At 32.4% G+C, this 18,708-nt stretch overlaps 1 protein-coding gene across 1 annotated transcript; it reads left to right on the forward strand.

Moving 5' to 3' along the window:
- The first annotated feature begins 13,310 nt into the window (after positions 1-13,310).
- LOC115709324 (pyruvate kinase 1, cytosolic) lies at positions 13,311-18,174 on the forward strand. The gene is made up of 16 exons (XM_030637403.2): positions 13,311-13,710; positions 13,834-13,930; positions 14,114-14,211; positions 14,409-14,564; positions 14,926-15,003; positions 15,156-15,287; positions 15,424-15,504; positions 15,600-15,671; positions 15,767-15,856; positions 16,191-16,335; positions 16,413-16,501; positions 16,674-16,769; positions 16,916-16,983; positions 17,125-17,224; positions 17,520-17,579; positions 17,700-18,174. The coding sequence occupies exons 1-16, from the start codon at positions 13,642-13,644 to the stop codon at positions 17,850-17,852; spliced, it is 1,584 nt and encodes a 527-aa protein (XP_030493263.1). The 5' UTR covers positions 13,311-13,641; the 3' UTR covers positions 17,853-18,174.
- Positions 18,175-18,708: the final 534 nt, after the last annotated feature.

An 18,708-nucleotide genomic window follows, 5' to 3' on the forward strand; every position in this document is an offset into this window, starting at 1 on the left:
AATTGAAAGTGTTGAAGAAAATTTTTCCAAATGAAAATAGTAACTCAATTGAAATACTTGATTACATAAAAAAAGTTGATTCTTTTCCAAATGCATTTATTGCTTACAGAATATTACTAACCATTCGAGTAACAGTTGCTTCAGCATAGAGAAGTTTTTTAAAATTGAAATTGATAAAATCATATTTAAGATCCACTATGTTGCAAGAACGATTGAGTGGGTTAGCTATGTTGTCTATCGAAAATAAATTGCTAAATAAACTTCATTACGATGACTTGATTAGCAAATTTGTATCTCAAAAAGTAAGAAAAATACATTTTTAAATGATTTATTTATTGTTATCTCTTCTATTTTAATAATTGCATTTAAATTTATGTTCTTTTTAGGTTTTGCGGCTTGAAGATTGTTCGTTGCGTGAAATATGGAGAAAAAAGTCGCTTGTTAAATGGATGGATCTATATATTTGAATATTGTTCTTAAGTTTTTTTTAATTATTATTATAATTACATAGAATATATGACATTTGATTGTTTTTAATTAAGTTTAATGTTATAATTATATAAATTTTTGAAAATTTGGTATGTTTAATAATTTCTTTTAAAAAGGCCTAATTTTAAAATTTTACACTAAGTCCCTCAAAAACTTGAGACAGCCCTAATCTGTCCCTAGTAGCTAGAATAGTAACCATGGACTAAATATATAACACAAACACACCTCTACTACTACAAACCAGATATTTGATCTTTCAAGGAAATATATCTCTATACATAATTTTTTTTTAAATAGTGTCTATTTTGCAATTAAAATCAACACTAATGATTCCTTGTTTTGAATGATTTTTTTTTCTTTTTTTTTTTATTTTGAGATGGATTTCTATGAGTTTTATTCCTAAACTTTTACAACATGTTCATGTCTGAGGTTATATACATGGCATATTAGGCATTGTGGTAGAGAAAATGTTCAATCATAATAGAAAACAACAAAATATAGATAAGCAATCAATCCTATAATGACTCAATTAGATACTAATTTGAACACACAAAAAGTGACTATATCTTACCATATAGAGTAGCAGGAAAAAAAATAATAAAATTACCATATTGATTTAAGCTTTTTAGCGAAGAGGAAGACAAACCGAATATATCAAGAAACAACATGATGTTTTTTTTTTGAAAATGGCGTTTTATAAAATAAGGAGTTAGACCTCTCGGTCATTACAAAGGATAAAGACAGGAATGGAATGAACATCCACCCTTCCGTAAATAGAGTTAGCAAAAGCCCACCTGGCCACATTATGAGCCAAGTAGTTACAAGTTCTAGGAATAAAAGAAAAGTTACAACTTAACATCAAAGTAGAAAGCTTTTTACATTGTTGAGTATAGTTATCAAATTCCCAACAGGTATGAGTCCCCGTCAAGGTCTTGATTACCGTCGTTGAATCGCTCTCTACCAATACAAAGCGGTGTTGTTGAGAAACCGCTGTCTCCACGGCCAACAAGACAGCTGCAGCTTCCCCAACAAGGGGGTCCGAAAAACAAAGTGTTAAAGTAGCTACCCACAAAATGATCTCCCTATGATCCCTGGCAATGGCCACCGCACACATGGAGATGTTGAGTGAGCCAATTTATAGTAAAAAATAATTAGATTCAGATAGAAATCACTTTAACCATGTTAGAGAGACTCAATACAATCATAGCCCAAAAATATCATGCACAGGCTACAACAATTGACACTAAAACCTACGCAAACCAATTAATCAATAAGATCTCGGTTAACTAATTAATCAATAAGGTCTTACTTAATTTGAGAGGCTAAAGCTGAACTCTCCCTATAATTATTGACTTATAGTTCAGTAGCTAAGCCATTATCCTCTTCATACAGCTAAGCCACATCAAAAAACACACAATTCAATGCAATCTAACTTTCAAAAAATAAAAATGAGTCAATCTATTGAAGTTCCTTTATGCGAAAAATATTGATCAAATATTTATTAGTGCAACAAAAATGAAAATATCGACTAAATCTTTCCATTTTTAATTGTTTAATCAGTTGTTATTCTATAAATACAAAGAAAAAATCATAGCACAATGTATATGTTGTCCTCAGTTGTCCCTAACTAACAATGATGGTTCCAACTTAATAATTAATTCTCATTATATATGGCAGACTAATTTGTCTTTGAAAGACATAATTAAATAAAGCTTAAAAATAAATATCAAACAATAGTTTAACTTTAAATCTCAAAGCTAATAAGAATTATCATGAATAATATTCACACTTGTTTTCTTTGGTTGACACTAATTCTGTGCCATTAAATCAGCTATTCCACTTATTAGCCAAAGAGATTCTATTTCTAAAATAAATTAAGACAGTTAGAAATAAAAATTATCATATATATACACACCAAAAAATATCATAAAAACCTAAATAAACAGTCAAAAAGGCCAGAGCTCATATGAGTAGAAAATAAAAAAAGAATAAAAATAGAATCATTAATAAAAAAAATAATAAATTGTAGTAAATTAGTGAAAAAACCCCCAACGGGTTTCGCCTGAAGCAATATAACACATAGAAAAAAATAAAATCAACAAATCTCACTTCAAAAGATGAAGACTTTGACATGCTCATTAAGAAAAAAAAAGGCAAGAAATTGATATGCATTTTCTCTACAAATAAATAGATGAAACAAAACTTGTTAGAATTTATCTAATTAGTAAAAAGAAAAATGAAAAGCTAATCATAAAAGAGTCCTCATACCAAAACAAGTTGACGAAGAAAGTGAGACTAAAAGTAAATATATAACTTGGTGTATGTCTCAGCTAGGTGTGTTTATTGAACCACATTTAATATTTTTAGGCCAATCTAGATTCGATCCAATTATATATTGGATGTTAAATTTTACCATCCGATCCGATCCAATTAATTTTAGTCATCCAATCGATCCAATGTCTATTGGATGTTGGATTGAATCGGTTCTATCCATTAGATGTATTTCATATATATTTATTGGTTTAATTTGAGATTATTCATTATTTTAGACCTAGTATTTTTTAGATCGGATCGGATCCATCCAATATTTTAGGTCTAGTATGTATTGGATCTGATTGGATCCATCCAATCTAAGAAAAAAAAGATTAAAATTTTAATATTAATTTGGGATATTGGCGACTAAACCACTTGAACTTTACGGTTTGTAACAGTTAACCACAAAAATCGAAATTTTGGCGTCATAACTATCTAAATCCTAGTTCTGTTTTGCTCTGTAACACTCCGTCCAAAAATCACAGTTAAGTGTCACGGTGGACTGTAAAATTTTAGTGGTCCACGTAATATTAGTTTCAAAACATAATTATAAATATTTAAAAAAATATTTTTTTTCTTTTTTACTTTTTTTAATTTTAAAAAATTAAAAAATTATTTTTTTTCTTCTTCTTTCTTCTTTCTTCTTTCTTCTTCTTTTTCTACAGAAATCCTCCCAGGCCCTCTTTCTCTTTCTCGTCTCACCACCGGAGCTGAAGCACCAGGCCGAAGGTGAAGGCTCTCTCTTTCTCTCTCCTGATCTTCTCATTTTTCTTTTCTTCTTCTTCTTTTCTCGTCTCTTCTCTCTGTCTCTCTCTTCGTGGTGGTCGCTGGAGGTTGGTCGAGAGATTGTGGAGAGGAGGAGGTCCGTTGGTGGCTCCGACGCTGCACATGGGGGTCGGGGGTGTCGCCGGCGTAATATTAGTTTTAAAAAATAATTATAAACATCATATATTTAGGTATCCATAAAAGTTAATACCACATATAGTTTTACATAAAATATTGTATAAAATACAATTCAATATAATACTATATAATATAATAGGGTGTAATACAACGTACGAAACGAACCCTATAAGATTATAAGAAAATAAAAATAAATTTGTTCTAATGAATATATTGTAGATGCACATGTAATTAAATTTGTACTTATTGTAATAGTTATTTAATGTATATATTTATTCTTTTCTTAGTTGATTATACTATGAAAATAATAAATACTTTGACTAAAAAAAATATGGAAGAAAGTGAAACCATGACTTTTCTTTAGGTCATAAACCAAGGGCACAACAACTCATTGTTTCAAATGCGCCGTTGACAGAATAGAAATGCTTATTTATGTCTAAGGAAACAGCTACGCTTTTCTTTGTTTCTTCTCCACATTCACATGCCTCAAAATCAAACACCACCCACTAACAAAACGACACCAGCATAAACTATTATTCACTTAATTTGTAATAATAAAATAAAAATAATTATAAATAAGAACATCATTATTGAAACTCTGTTGAGAAAGAAAATTATTATATCAAATATAACATAATTAAATGAATTGGAATATTGACGCCTGGTTATGGCAAAAAAGTAGTTTTTTCAACGAGTACGATTATGGCTGTCGTTTTCTAAGACAAAGACAAGGAAACGACATCGTTTAGTTAAACTGTCATGAGAGAGGATCCCAAGTAAAACGACAGCCCACAGTAAATTTGGTGGGGCCAGAACAAAAGGCACCAACCCAAATCACCCTCTCATTTCATTTCTGTCTCTTCCATAAAGCCTCACACGCGCACGCGCTCATTGCGAAAAAAGAGTAAGTAACCTAATAATCAAACCACGTGCGCTGAGATTAAACTACTGAGGTTGAAACCTTATTGGACATCTAACTATTTCCAGTCACGTGCCCATCAGATGAATTTGTTTTTGTTTTTAACCACGCGTCGTATACTCGCGTGAGAATACGTGATCTGCTTCTGTGCTTCTTTCCCCTTGCCCACGAAACAAAATTGATATTTATTCACGTCGAAAAAAATTTTGATATTTATTGATTTTTTTATTAGATATTTATTGATTTTTTTTTTGTGTTTTTGATATTTTGAACAATTGCTCCTTGTCTTTTATGAAGCCCCTTCGATTATCTACCTTACAACCGAATCCAACGGACATGATTAGGTGGTGGAATACTCAAAATACTAAATAGTGTAGAACCCCGTTATCTTTAATTGGAGTATTGGATTGAATTACCATAAAAAATATTAAAATTCTCTTTATATTTTTTTTTTTTAAAAAAATAAAACAAATAAAACTACAGTAATTATCGGAGTTGTCACCGGTATGGAAAAAGACAATGGAGTTTGTTGTCAGCATCGGAGTTGCTCCGGCACTAAAAAAGTCGCCAAAATTACTGTCGGCGCCGAAAAAAAATCATCAGAATTAGTATTATCACTGAAAAAATCACCAAGAAACTACCAGTAGTTTTTCCGGCGACAATGCCAATTTCGACAAATTTTCTGGAGTTTGATGTCGGTACCAGAAAAGTCGCAGAGTAGGTGCTGGTGTCGAAAAAATCACTAGAAAAATCACCAAGAAACTTGATGAAGAAACCAGTTTCTTTGTTATTTTTCTGGCGACTATGCCAATTCCGATGACTTTTTTGAAGTTTGGTGTCGATGCCGAAAAAGTCGCCGGAGTAGCTTCAAGTGTCAGAAAAGTCGTCGAAATTGGCATTGTCACTAGAAAAATCACCAAGGAAGTAGTTTTTTGGTCAAGAAACCGGTTTCTTCTTCAAGAAATCAATTTCTTGGTGATTTTTTTAGTGATTTTTTCAGCGACAATGCCAATTTTGAAAAATTTTCCGGCATCAGCAGCAACTCCAACGACTTTTCCAACACCGACAGCTACTCTAATGATTTTTTTGGTACCGACAGCAAACTTTGGCAACTTTTCTAGTATCAGTGACTAATATGAGATTTGAAAACCTAATTTACATATATATGACATGTCAAATACCATAAAAAGACATAAAAATAAAAAAATACCACATAAATTGGTCAAACTTAAAAGTGTCATATTTATCCTAACAACTTTTAAAATCCCATAAAAAGTGTAATTTTCTCTATTTTATATTATATTTCTTACATATTATTTTTGGCACCCTTACTTTTAAAAATACTCTAAATAATATAACATTTTTTTAAAAATGTTATAATTATAATCTGACACATTATTATATATATAAACTAGTAAACATCCCGCACCTGGCAGCGGATATATAAAATATTTTAAATTATATATAAAAAATAAATTATGTATTTTAATTAATAATAATTACGTAATAAAATTATATTAAAATTTTAACTTTATTATTAAAAAATTTGTGACATAAATACTTAAAATATTAACTTACACGTCAAACATTTTGAGTACTTTATATTAAGGACCCAAATTTTTTTTTTTTTTTGTTTATGACTCATTTCAACTCAGGACCGACCATGTATATATTACCCTTAGGAAATACTTCAACAAAAATTCTTTTCAACTAAATTAATAATAAACGAGCACTTATATTATATAAGAAGGATGTAACGAAGTAAAAAAGTACATTATATTAATTTTATCTATGTTTTATCTAATTCTCATTTATCAATACTTTTTTTTTTTTGGACTAAAGAAGAGAATTCATTAATCAATACTGAACCAATACAAATCCAAGCCACAACCAACCGGCTCCACACTACATCTGCTCAAAAAGCCAGCACAAAAAAACCAGCCTGTCCTAATCAATGAGCCTCATAACCAAGGCTTTTTCAGCAAGAATCTTCCTCCTATTCTTTAAACTATACAATCTATACTTGACTATATCTTTAATACTACAATTCTCAACTTGGTATAGCAATAATTATTATGCACACAAGAGTTCCTATTTTTCCACAACATATACACAGTGGCAGCAGTAATAAGAATTTTCACACTAGCTTTTGAATTGGCCAGCCACACCTTACATCTGGTGAAGTCTGAAGGCCAAAGATTAGCCCCACACCAGCAAAACACCAGCTGAAGCACCTCTTTAGACAACCTGTAGCTGAAGAATAGAAGGCTATGGCTTTCTTCTTCCAAGCCACACACCGGACAGAAGCAAGAATCAAGAGTAATGTGAAATTTTGCAAAATTGTCTCTAGTGAGTAAGTTGCCATGAACTACCTGCCACAATATAAAACGGTGCTTGGGCACCAATGCATAGCACCAAACCGACTTGTAGAAACTATCTATGTTCCGTTGAATTGTCCCCATGTAAAGCCTTGCTGCTATAAACTTCCCCTTCTTGACAGCAACTAATAAATTCATCTTCAAATATCTCTTCCTCAAGTGGCACAATTTTCTCCAATACCAACTTACATTCCCTTTTAATTCATACTCCCAAAAATCTACTCCTTTCATATAGATATTGTTAACCCATTTAACCCAAAAGATATCATGCTTATCCATTATAGCCCAAATGAATTTGCCAAGAATAGATCTATTCCAAGTTGGCCATTCTTGAATCCTAGACCCCCAAACGGCTTTGGCATACAAACTAAATCCCAAGAAGCCAAATGGATTTTACTTTTCTCTCCTTTGAAACCCCATAAGAAACGTCTACAAAGTTTCTCAACCTCTTTTATAACAGTTTGAGGAAGGATAAAAATGCTCATCCAATAATTACGAAGCCCAAGCAAAACCGAATGGATTAACTGAGCGCGCCCAGCATAAGACAAATGCCTAGTTCCCAAGTTGCTAGCCTCAATTTAACCTTCTTAATGATAGTCTCACAATCTTCCCGTCTCCATTTTGTTGGTCTTAAAGGAACCCCAAGATATTTGAGTGGAAAAGTTCCCTCTCCCATGTGCAAATCTTCCAAGATCACCAGTTTATCACCTGTAGACACTCCTCCAAAGTGAACAAGAGATTTATTTTTATTAGGAAATAAACCCGTTACCTCAGAGAAGCTTTCCAAGGCAATTTTTAGATGATGAACAACCTGTTGGGTTTTATGCCCTAAATAAAACTCTTTACAATCTGATTAGTTATCAATATAAGAAATTTGAAGTGATTGATGTTTGCATGAATTTTACATGCTAATGGTTTAATATGTTTGATATGTTTATTACATTCATACACACAAAATCAGTTAAATCCAGATCATATGTTTATTCACAATTACAGTATCGTCAACACAGTGGAATGTGATTGTGATCATATGAATCAAAAGACTTGGTCCCTGTTTCATCAGTGTTATTGGATTTACACTGATGTGATAATCATCGATGATGTGTACTTACACTTGGAGTAAGTGTTATGTTCTTTCCAGGACATTAGTAAAGTATACTAGTTTCGAATGTATGGAGTATACATTGGACTGGACCGATATTGCAACTAAGTTAAGATATTACAAACTTACCGTTATACATATCTTTCCAAGTCAATATCAGTAGTTGATCTTAAGATTAAAAGAATCTAAATCCTGATATGCTTAGGCTCAACTCAAAAGTGCTATTCATGTTCTTAGATTTATTAGTTAAGCCTACTTTTGGGTCAGGGTGATACGTATATTTTGGGAACATGATAGTATGATTGAGTGGGAGTGCTGAACATAAATATGGAATCTATAGCTTCTACTGGTGTATAGAAGTCAAGTGATGATTCCCTTCGAGCTTAGCAAATAGAAGTAAATGGATGAGCTCTTGTTTAACTGACTAATTATTAGATCACTAAAAACCATTTACAGGTAGCTAAGTGTTTTAAGGGGCAAAATACATTAAGGGGTGAGAACGGTAAAGAAATCTCATCTCGATGTAGATCATCTATATAGAGGATCTTTAAATCACAATAAGATTATAACAATGGTTAAATGAGATAGCATATTGATATCGTGGAACATACAATATGCTCTATATAAGTCTGAGTGTAAAGCCCGCTTAGTTAATTTGGAAATTAGCAGTTGTTTATGTTTAATCATGGAATTATTTATAGCTATTTAAATAATTTATTACTGTTATTTATGGAATTCAGATATGCATGATTAGGTCATCAGTAGCTTTTATATTTCGCATTTCCGGTGTCCGGTATTTTGGAACTCGGCGTTTGGCTCAGTAGAAATCACAACTTAGTATGTTAGTATTTTGGGGACGGGTTTTAGACATTGGGAATGTCGGGAATGGCCGGGAATTTAGAATGTCCCAAAAATACCCCTTTAGTATGATTTTCATGATTTTATGGTGGAGGGGCAAAATGGTCTTTTTGCCCCATTAATGTTTTGTCTTATGTGAGTGTATTATTTGAAAATAAATATTTAATTATGTGTTTTGTTGGCTGAATATAAGGAAATGTTATAGCTTTTATTCATTTTTCCCAAACTTTGAAAAAATCACATTTTTCTCAAAGAAACTCTCTCAACTCTCTTTCTCTCTTTTCGGCCATTTGAGGCAGCTCCTAGGGTGATTTTTCCTCTTCAAATTCTAGTAGATTTCAGCTTGTTGTGTGTCTCTAATCAAGGTAAATCTTGTCTTGCTTTTTCTATTTAGTTTTCTTGAGATTTTTATGAAATTGGATGAAATGCATGCATGATTTTGGGATATGTTGCTGCTGTGTTTTTGTTGTTGATTTATGTGGATTAAAGCATGCTTATTGATGTTGATTGAGCTGTGTTGAAAGCATATTAGTTAGGTTGTTCAAGCTTGTAGTTTTTATGTAAAAAAGTTATGAATTTTGGAAAGAAATGTTATATTTTGTTTCTGTGAATTGCTGGATGTTCTTGTATGTTTTCAGAGGTGTTATTATGCTTAGTTAAGTAGAATTAACTAGGCTAGGATGCATGTTAGTGGATTTAACCAAGTTTGAGTTTTTGAACTCAAAGCTTGGTCTTTAATGGTGAATTTTGTATATGTGCTTTCTGGGTGATTTTGAGGCTTTGGATTTGTTCTAGGGATAGTTTAGAACAGGTCTGGAAAGTTTGGGACCAATTGGGGTTGAATTGGTCGAGTTATGGGATTTTTAGTTGGGCACTGCGAGGAACCGGAATTCGGTTGTGCATCCGGAATTCGGATGGGGGTCCCGAATTTCCCGAACCGGAATTCGGTTGGGCAACCTGCGGTCTTCGGTTGGGGGATTTTTCAGAACCCTAGTTTTCCTCGTTTTTGGGTTTTTAGGGGTATTGCCATGCTTTTTATCGATAGGGAAACTTTTAGTTTCGAGTTTTAGTCCCCGGGAAGTGATTTAGCGTGTCACTTATAGCGTTGTGATTTTTATGGTTTAGGAGCCGATGTCAATCCGCTCGGCTTGATTCCGGTCGGGTTGACGGCACACGAAATCGGAATCCGAGGTAAGATTAGTATAACAAGTATGCATATGTAGATTACATGTTTAGCGTGCATGTAGGAAGCCCGCTAGATTACATTAGTTATGTATTTAGGCTTCGAACCATCCAACCCCGTCACGTCGGTACGAGTGGAGTATGACCGACGGCGGAGTATGACCGGTTCGACCGATCAGCCGACACTTGGTTGGTGGTTCGGTACTATTGACCTATCCCGTCGGTACAGCCGGAGTATGACCAAGAATGAGTATGACCGGTTCGACCGATCAGGAGGATACTTGTCAATAGTACCGTCCCCCGAACGTTCAAAACTCAGTACCATGTTGGACATGGCAGTAGTGCTCAGTACCATGTTGGACATGGCAGTAGCGGGACTCAGTATCGTGTTGGACACGGCAGTCAGTTTCATGTATGATATTATTATGCTTTTCTTACTGAGTCTGTCGACTCACAGTTTATGTTCATGTGTAGGTAAAGGCAAGGTCATGGGCGATGGACCGTGAGCGAGCTTATGAGATTGTACATGTCGGGGCGGTTAGGCCTGGAGCGTACGATCCTCGGGACAGCACGGCTGAGATTTTTGTAACTGTCGTTAGACGACTTTCATTTTGATGTAAAAGTTAATCAGTTAAAACTTTTGTAAATATTTTATAAATCGGGATCCCGAGACTTTTGTAAAATGGTTTATAAGTTTAATGAAAAAGCAAAATTTTAATTAATCACGTTTTTCCATAAACCTCGTTGATTAGCAACGAGCTGCACAGTACGTTTAAAAATCACGTAATACGCCTAAAATAGTTAGGGTGTTACACTGAGAGTGCAATTCTAAGTTCTAAGAGTGGATTCAACGAAGAATTAATAAGTAGGAATTTACTTGTTAAATTTGGTTCACTTATTGGAAGCTCAGCATATAGATCCATGGTCCCCATTTTAGTTGAGAACATTCTGCTTGTAAGACTCATTAATTGATTCGTGATTGATCAATTATAATTCTAAAGTTAGACTATGTCTAATTTTATGAATTTTCACTAAGCAGGGGTGAAATTGTAAAGAAAAAAGTTTTCTAGGTTTATTTATTTATTAATGGACTTTATATGTCTAATTAATAATTAAATTAAATGACAATATTATTTAATAATCTATTTTAGTTATTAAATAATTAGTTTTGGCATTTAAAAGGTTAGAATTGGAAAATTGGCATTTTTGAGAAAATAGAGATAAAATTTGATAAAACTGCAAAATCAAGTGAGGCCCAATACTACACCATGGTCGGCCACTTAATGTGGGATTTCAAATTAATATTTTCATTATTTTAATGCCAAATAATTCTTAACCTAAACCTAGTAGTAGCCTATAAATAGAAAGTGATGGCTCAGTCACATAACATGCTTTCAAAAATGCTTTCATTAGTAATCTGACAGAAATTTCTCTCTTCAGAAAAACTGAGCCTTCCCCACTTTCCATACCTGGCCGAAATCATCCCTCTCTTTTCCCTTCATCAATTTCGTGACCCTAGTGAAAGAGTGAGTGCCCACACACAGCAAGCAGTAACTCAATCATAGATTGGAAGACTGTGAATGATCAAACTTGAAGAAGAAGGACATTCGGGCTCAGATCTTGATTATACTCTGCTACAGAAAGGATTCAAGGGTTAGAGATCTGAGTGGAAGGAGACATTAATTCCGCTGCATCAATGTAAGGTTTTCTTAACTTTATATGTGTTTAATTTATCGTTTTAGAAAGTTCATATTTAGGATGTTTAAACAACATACTTGTGAGTAGATCTAAGATCCTGGTAAAATATATATTCCAACACAGCCATAGGAGAACCATTACTAAACAGGATTTATCAATACTTTTTATTCTCTTTATTCATCATCATTTTTAAAAAAAATCTATTTATCATCTTGATCTTGATCTCTTATGTTTATTTTTTTTTTTTAGCTTTTTGAGAATGTCTTTCAAAATAATTTTTTTGATAGCACGATTTAAATTAATTTTGCTTATTACATTTCCATTTATTGATTATTGATACTTTCCATTCTCTCTATTCAACATTATCATTTTTTATATGGATTTATTGATTGTTATATTATTATTATTTTTTCAAAATACAAATGAGATACAGTAATAACAATAATTTATCAATTATTATATTATTAATTTTCAGGATGGTGACGATTACAAGTATATACAGTAATGACAACGACTTTGGATATAGTGATAAGTGAAATACGGTAATAACAACGATTTTAAAGTTGATGAGCTTTAAATAAATTTACCAATTGTTATATTTTCTATTTCAAGTTATCGAGAAGGTCATTTAAAAGAGTTTTCTAACTGCATGGTACTATCTCATAATTTAAATTAATTTTACTTATTACATTCTCATTTATTTATACTATCCATTCTCTCTATCCAACATCATTATTTTTTTTTTCTATAAATATTTTCTTTCTGAGAATGGTAACGATTACAAATGAGATACAATGATAAAAGCTTTGAATTTAGTGATGAGTGAGATACAATGACGACGATAATTTTAAAATTGAGGAGTTTTGAATAGATTTATTAAATGTTATATTTTTTTTTCTTCACGATGGTAACGATTACAATTGAGATATAATGATGACAACAACTTTAAATATAGTGACGAGTGAAATACTTTGATGACAACAATTTTAAAATTGATAAGTTTTCTATAAATTTCTCAATTATTATACTTTTGAATACTAACTTTATAATAATATATTAATTAATTAATTAATTGATTTTCATACTTTTAGTTCAAAATAATTAAAAAAATTTAAACTCTACAATATTAATTTTTTTTCTATTATTAAAAAAAGGAAAATTACTCTATACATTATTTTTTAATTTTTTTTTTCAAATTTATAGTTTAGGTTTTTAAAGTGATTTTTTTGTTAGTTTAAGTTGATATAAAAATTTTAGTTGCGATTTAAGTTGCCGTTAGTTTCATAAAAAATAAAAAAAAAATTATTTCAAAGTATAAAAATGAAATAACCTTACAAAAAAATTAATAAAAAAATTTTAAATTTAAAATTTGATAAAATTTTATTAATTATCATTAAATAAAATATAACCTCAAATATATTTCCTAATCATATAATACTGCGGGAAGAGCGAATGCAATTCCTAGTCCTAACATAAATATAAAAGTAGATAGCTATATATAACATTTGAGTGTAGGGTGTGTCACGCCTCTTTATTTAATAAAATAAAATAAAATTAGTCTGAAAAGAAAAGAGTCACAAAGGGTGAAGAGGCATATTCTCTCTCTTTTTCAAGCTCCGACTTTTCTTTTATTAAAATTTTATTATTATTATTTAAAAACTATCTTTTTTCCTCAATAAAAATCCACACTCCACGCCCATAATCCTTCTCTCAACGCGAGCTTTCTCTTTCTAGAATCTCGATTTTCCGTCGTCGTTTTACAGAGCCGCCGCCGTCGTTTAGTACCAACAGAACCGAAGATGCATTCTAGTCACTTGCTTCTCGAGGAGCCTATTAGGATGGCTTCGATCCTCGAACCATCTAAAGCTGTAAGTTTTTTTTTTTTTTTGGATCTGAGATTGATTTTTATGGTTTTTGTTAGTCTATGAATCTTTTAAGGAAAAGTTTATTGATTAGGGATTTTGATTTTTTGATTTTTTTGGTGATCGTAGACCTTTTTCCCTGCAATGACGAAAATTGTGGGTACACTCGGTCCTAAATCTCGATCGGTTGAAGTTATTTCTGGCTGCCTTAAAGCTGGAATGTCTGGTATGAAGTTTTTAACCTATTTGATTTCTATGTTCTTTTTTTTATTTTCTCTAATTGAAGAGTGAAAACTGCTTTTGTGAAGCTCTTTAGTCTGTTTGGCTAAAGGATTTGAGGTTTTTTGGTGGGTGGTGGATTATATTTGGCTGTTTGTATAATTACGTATTTGGATGTGTTGCATGACAGTTGCTCGATTTGATTTCTCGTGGGGCGACCCTGAATACCACCAAGAGACTCTGGAGAACTTAAAGGCTTCTGTCAAGCTTACCAAGAAGCTCTGCGCTGTATGTAATTTCTGGGTTTTCGTTGCTAGTGCTCATTAAAAATAGATGCTATTGTATATGTTAGAATTTTATGTTTAAGAGGAATATGAACATAATAAATATGATGGGGCCTCCCTGAGTTTTAAAAAATATATATTCCTGATTCATGTGCTTGACAATGACACGGATGGATTTTGGGGTTTATGTTTCTTTTTCAGGTTATGTTGGATACTGTGGGGGCTGAGTTGCAGGTGGTGAACAAAAGCGAAAAAGCCATCTCTCTTGAGGCAGATGCTTTGGTTGTTCTGACACCTGATCAGGACCAAGAAGCCTCCTCAGCGGTGTTGCCCATCAATTTTGATGGACTTTCAAAGGTTTTGCTTTATTCTTTTTGACTATGTGTGTTTCATATTTAAAAAATGCATGAAAAGAAAGGAAAAAAAATTCATTCCCTTGTAATTTTGGAATGGTAAAATGATCTTATAGCACTAGTGATAGATTATTAGTTCTTTTCCTGATCGATTAGGTTTTACTCATTGGTACCAGTTTAGGTTTTACTCATTAGGTTTTTTACGTGTGGTCCAGTGAGAGATGAATTTACTGGCTTCCCTAACTAATACATATGTGATTCTAAGACTTGCAACTGATGAAAACTTGAAGCAAAGCAATTTTTCACATGTTATTAAGTAAGATGAATTTTGTTATAAAATTCTAATATTTGTATGGCTTCTGCAGTCAGTGAAGAAAGGAGATACAATTTTTCTAGGTCAGTATCTTTTCACTGGAAGTGAAACTACGTCTGTATGGTTGGAGGTAAGATTTAAGCAACCAATGAAATTAAATTATTTTATACTGTGCTCTTCTACTGAGTTCCATTGCTCTACTTGATATGATGAATATTCTGTGTAACCTGGGAGGAACAGATTAGTCATGTGAAAGATAAGGTTTTCTTTTGACTTGTTTAGGTTGAAGAGGTGAAGGGGTGTGATGTTGTTTGTATAGTAAAGAACTCTGCAACTTTGGCTGGTGCATTGTTTACCTTGCATGCTTCTCAAGTTCACATAGATATGCCTACCCTCTCTGTTAAAGATAAGGAGGTAAATATTTTTTCGTGCACAATTTAAAGATTAATATGTTTCTTGTTTTTACTTTTGTCTCTTTTACTAGCTTTCTCTTAATCTCTTTCTTAATTTTCTCCTGATTTCCTTTTCATTGGTTTGAATGTAATTACAGGTCATAAGTACTTGGGGACTAAAAAACAAGATTGACTTCCTCTCTTTGTCATATACCCGTCATGCAGAAGACGTTCGCCAAGTAAGCAATTTATCTAATAAGTTATGCTCTTCAACAATTAGTATGCTTGTTTGAATGATTTTCTTAACATACTCGTGCTTTGTGCTGTCATTTAGGCCCGGGAATTCCTTTCTAAGTTGGGTGACCTCCACCAGACTCAAATTTTTGCTAAAATTGAAAACATTGAGGTGGGGTGACATAATTTATTTCAAACTCTTGTTCCTCCTGCTCTATGAATATTTAATTTTCACTTGAGCTAAGCAATTTGTCTTTTTAATTTTAGGGGTTAACCCACTTTGATGAGATTCTACAAGAGGCTGATGGAATTATCCTTTCTCGTGGAAATTTGGGAATTGATCTTCCACCAGAGAAGGTCAGTTCATTTAAACAATTAGTCATTCAGTTAGGTTTTTTTGTGACATTTTGTCAAGGAGTTGCATGCATGGAATTCTTTGCTTTTCTTTGTAATTTACGAGATGCATATCAAACCTGTCATGTTTTATTCATATTTTGTTTGGTCTCAACTCTCAATTTTTAAATAAGAAGTTGGTATAACTTTTCATTGGTGGCAAAGCTGTAATGTGCTGGTGAGAAGAATTTCAATGTGCTCAATACGTGCAAGCGAATGATGCTTGTTCTAACTACTGGATTCAAATTAAATTTACTTCGATATTGGAAGTTTTTTGTAATGAAATTCTATTTTGCAGGTCTTTTTGTTTCAAAAGGCTGCCCTTTACAAGTGTAATATGGCTGGAAAGCCTGCAGTGGTTACACGTGTTGTTGACAGTATGACCGACAATTTGAGACCTACTCGTGCAGAAGCAACTGATGTTGCAAATGCTGTTTTGGATGGTTTGTTTCTTTCTTCCATTCCATCTACAGAATATACATTTTTTACATCTTCTGATCTTTTTACTTGGCTGGTGCAGGAAGTGATGCTATTCTTCTGGGTGCTGAGACTCTACGGGGTTTATACCCTGTTGAGACCATCTCTACTGTTGGCAAAATCTGTGCCGAGGTGGATTATTGTTTTTTCTTTTTTTAATTTCATTGAGTAATTTGCTGGCTTCCTTGCTGATAATGGGCCAGCTCTACCCACTCGTTTGCATTTATTCTCATTTTTTTATTCTTATGTAAGTTTAGTAACTTCTCAAGGTTTTTATCGTTTTCCCTTGTTTGATTTTGTGTAGGCGGAAAAGGTTTTCAACCAGGACTTGTACTTCAAGAGAACAACTAAATATGTTGGAGAACCAATGACACATTTGGAATCCATTGCTTCATCTGCAGTACGTAGCCCTCAATTTATACATATCTAATATCATACAGTTCAGTTTAGTTGTGTTTGTTGAACCGTTAAATTCCTCCACATCGCACCCCAGTCGCAACTTCTATATGCTATTTTAATTCAAAATACATGCTCTTTATTCTTTAGGTACGGGCAGCAATCAAGGTGAAAGCTTCAGTAATTATTTGCTTTACATCGTCAGGAAGGGCTGCAAGGTAATTAAGTATTACATGCTCTTCATTTTCAATAATGGAAGCTGAATTCTGCCTGCAATAGTTCATTTTTATTTATTTCTATGTTACTTTTATTGTTGAATGATATCTGTAACACTAAAAAGAAATTACATGTATATGCAGATTGATAGCCAAGTACAGGCCAACAATGCCAGTTCTCTCAGTTGTTGTCCCCCGTCTTAAGACAAATCAGCTGAAGTGGAGCTTCAGTGGAGCCTTTGAGGTTAGCTCTTGAATCTTTTTCTTTTCTTAAAGTCAGCTGGTTTAGAAAATTAATGTATTTTTAGTCTTGGACAATTTTTTTTGGATCTAAATGTTGGACAAATTTTTAATTGCATAAGTATCATCTATGAATTTACCACTAGGTAGGTATTTAAGTAAAAGGGGGCAACAATAAAAACTAAGTTACCACCGTGCATCTTTTGTTCCGGAAGAAGATTTTACTTGTTTGCTTTAGCCTTTTAATTCATTTGTTCTAAAATCAAGCAAGATATTTATGTATCCTTGTTAATATGCAGGCAAGGCAATCTCTTATAGTCAGAGGTCTTTTCCCCATGCTTGCTGACCCCAGTCATCCTGTAAGTCTTTTATCATTATTATTATAAACCCACTCTCCTTGTTTAGGCATCTCTATGCTACCAGTATTGAATGATATGATTTTCTTGCTCATGATTTCTGTTTTCCATGTTCGATTTCAGGCTGAGTCAACAAGTGCAACAAACGAGTCAGTTTTGAAGGTTGCCCTCGCACATGGAAAGACAGCCGGAGTCATAAAGTCACATGACCGAGTTGTTGTTTGCCAGAAAGTTGGCGATGCCTCAGTTGTCAAGATTATTGAGCTTGAAGATTAGAAGAGCTTCTTGCTCCTTTTTTGGTTTTTTTTTTTGTTCTTCCCCACCTAATTTTTGGAACTTATCGCCTGTGTGGTATAGTGTCCCCAGGTTTTGGCGAAACCCAGCGCTGCTTGTTTATTTAACTTGAATTTATAATCTTTCCTGAGGGTATTTATAATTATTGATTCGACATTACCGGTCGACAATGTCGATGCTGACCCCTTTTTTGGGTTTAGTTATCCACAGTAATTTCATGGTGATGATAAACGCCCATATGATTTAGTTTTTCAAGTATGATTAGTTTAAAAGCAAAATAATGAAAACTATATCGATTATGCCTTGTTCTTTGTTGAAATTTTTATTCCCATTTTTATGTCATCTTTTATTTCTTGATTATTTTAAGTGTTTCTTTTCATTTTTGGAATATATACAAGAATTGTTTTGTAACATGTTAATCTGTTCCAGCACTGTAAAATGAATTACATAGATTACAATTCTTATTTATATATAATGTTGTAAATGGGGGTGTAAATATTTAATTGTAACTTGTCTAATTAAAAATTAGAAAAAGTTCAACCGGTGATTTTGTTAGTTTGGTTGGGTTAACTTGTTTAAACTAATTTTTACAGTTTTTTTTTTTTTTTTTATAATTATTATTGTTAGTTTTTAGTATTCAAATAATTAGATTTAAAAAGATAAAAATATATTATTTAAATTTCAAGTTAAAAAATGTTATAGTGTAAATTAATTTTAAGAATTTTAATATAAAATAATTAAAAAAATAATAACAAAAAGTAATAAGATGATTGAAGATTTTAAATTTCAATTTCAATATTCAAATATAATAAAAATTATTAACTATAAAGTGTAAATT

Source organism: Cannabis sativa, chromosome 3, assembly GCF_029168945.1.
Source record: "Cannabis sativa cultivar Pink pepper isolate KNU-18-1 chromosome 3, ASM2916894v1, whole genome shotgun sequence".
Classification (NCBI taxonomy): domain Eukaryota; kingdom Viridiplantae; phylum Streptophyta; class Magnoliopsida; order Rosales; family Cannabaceae; genus Cannabis; species Cannabis sativa.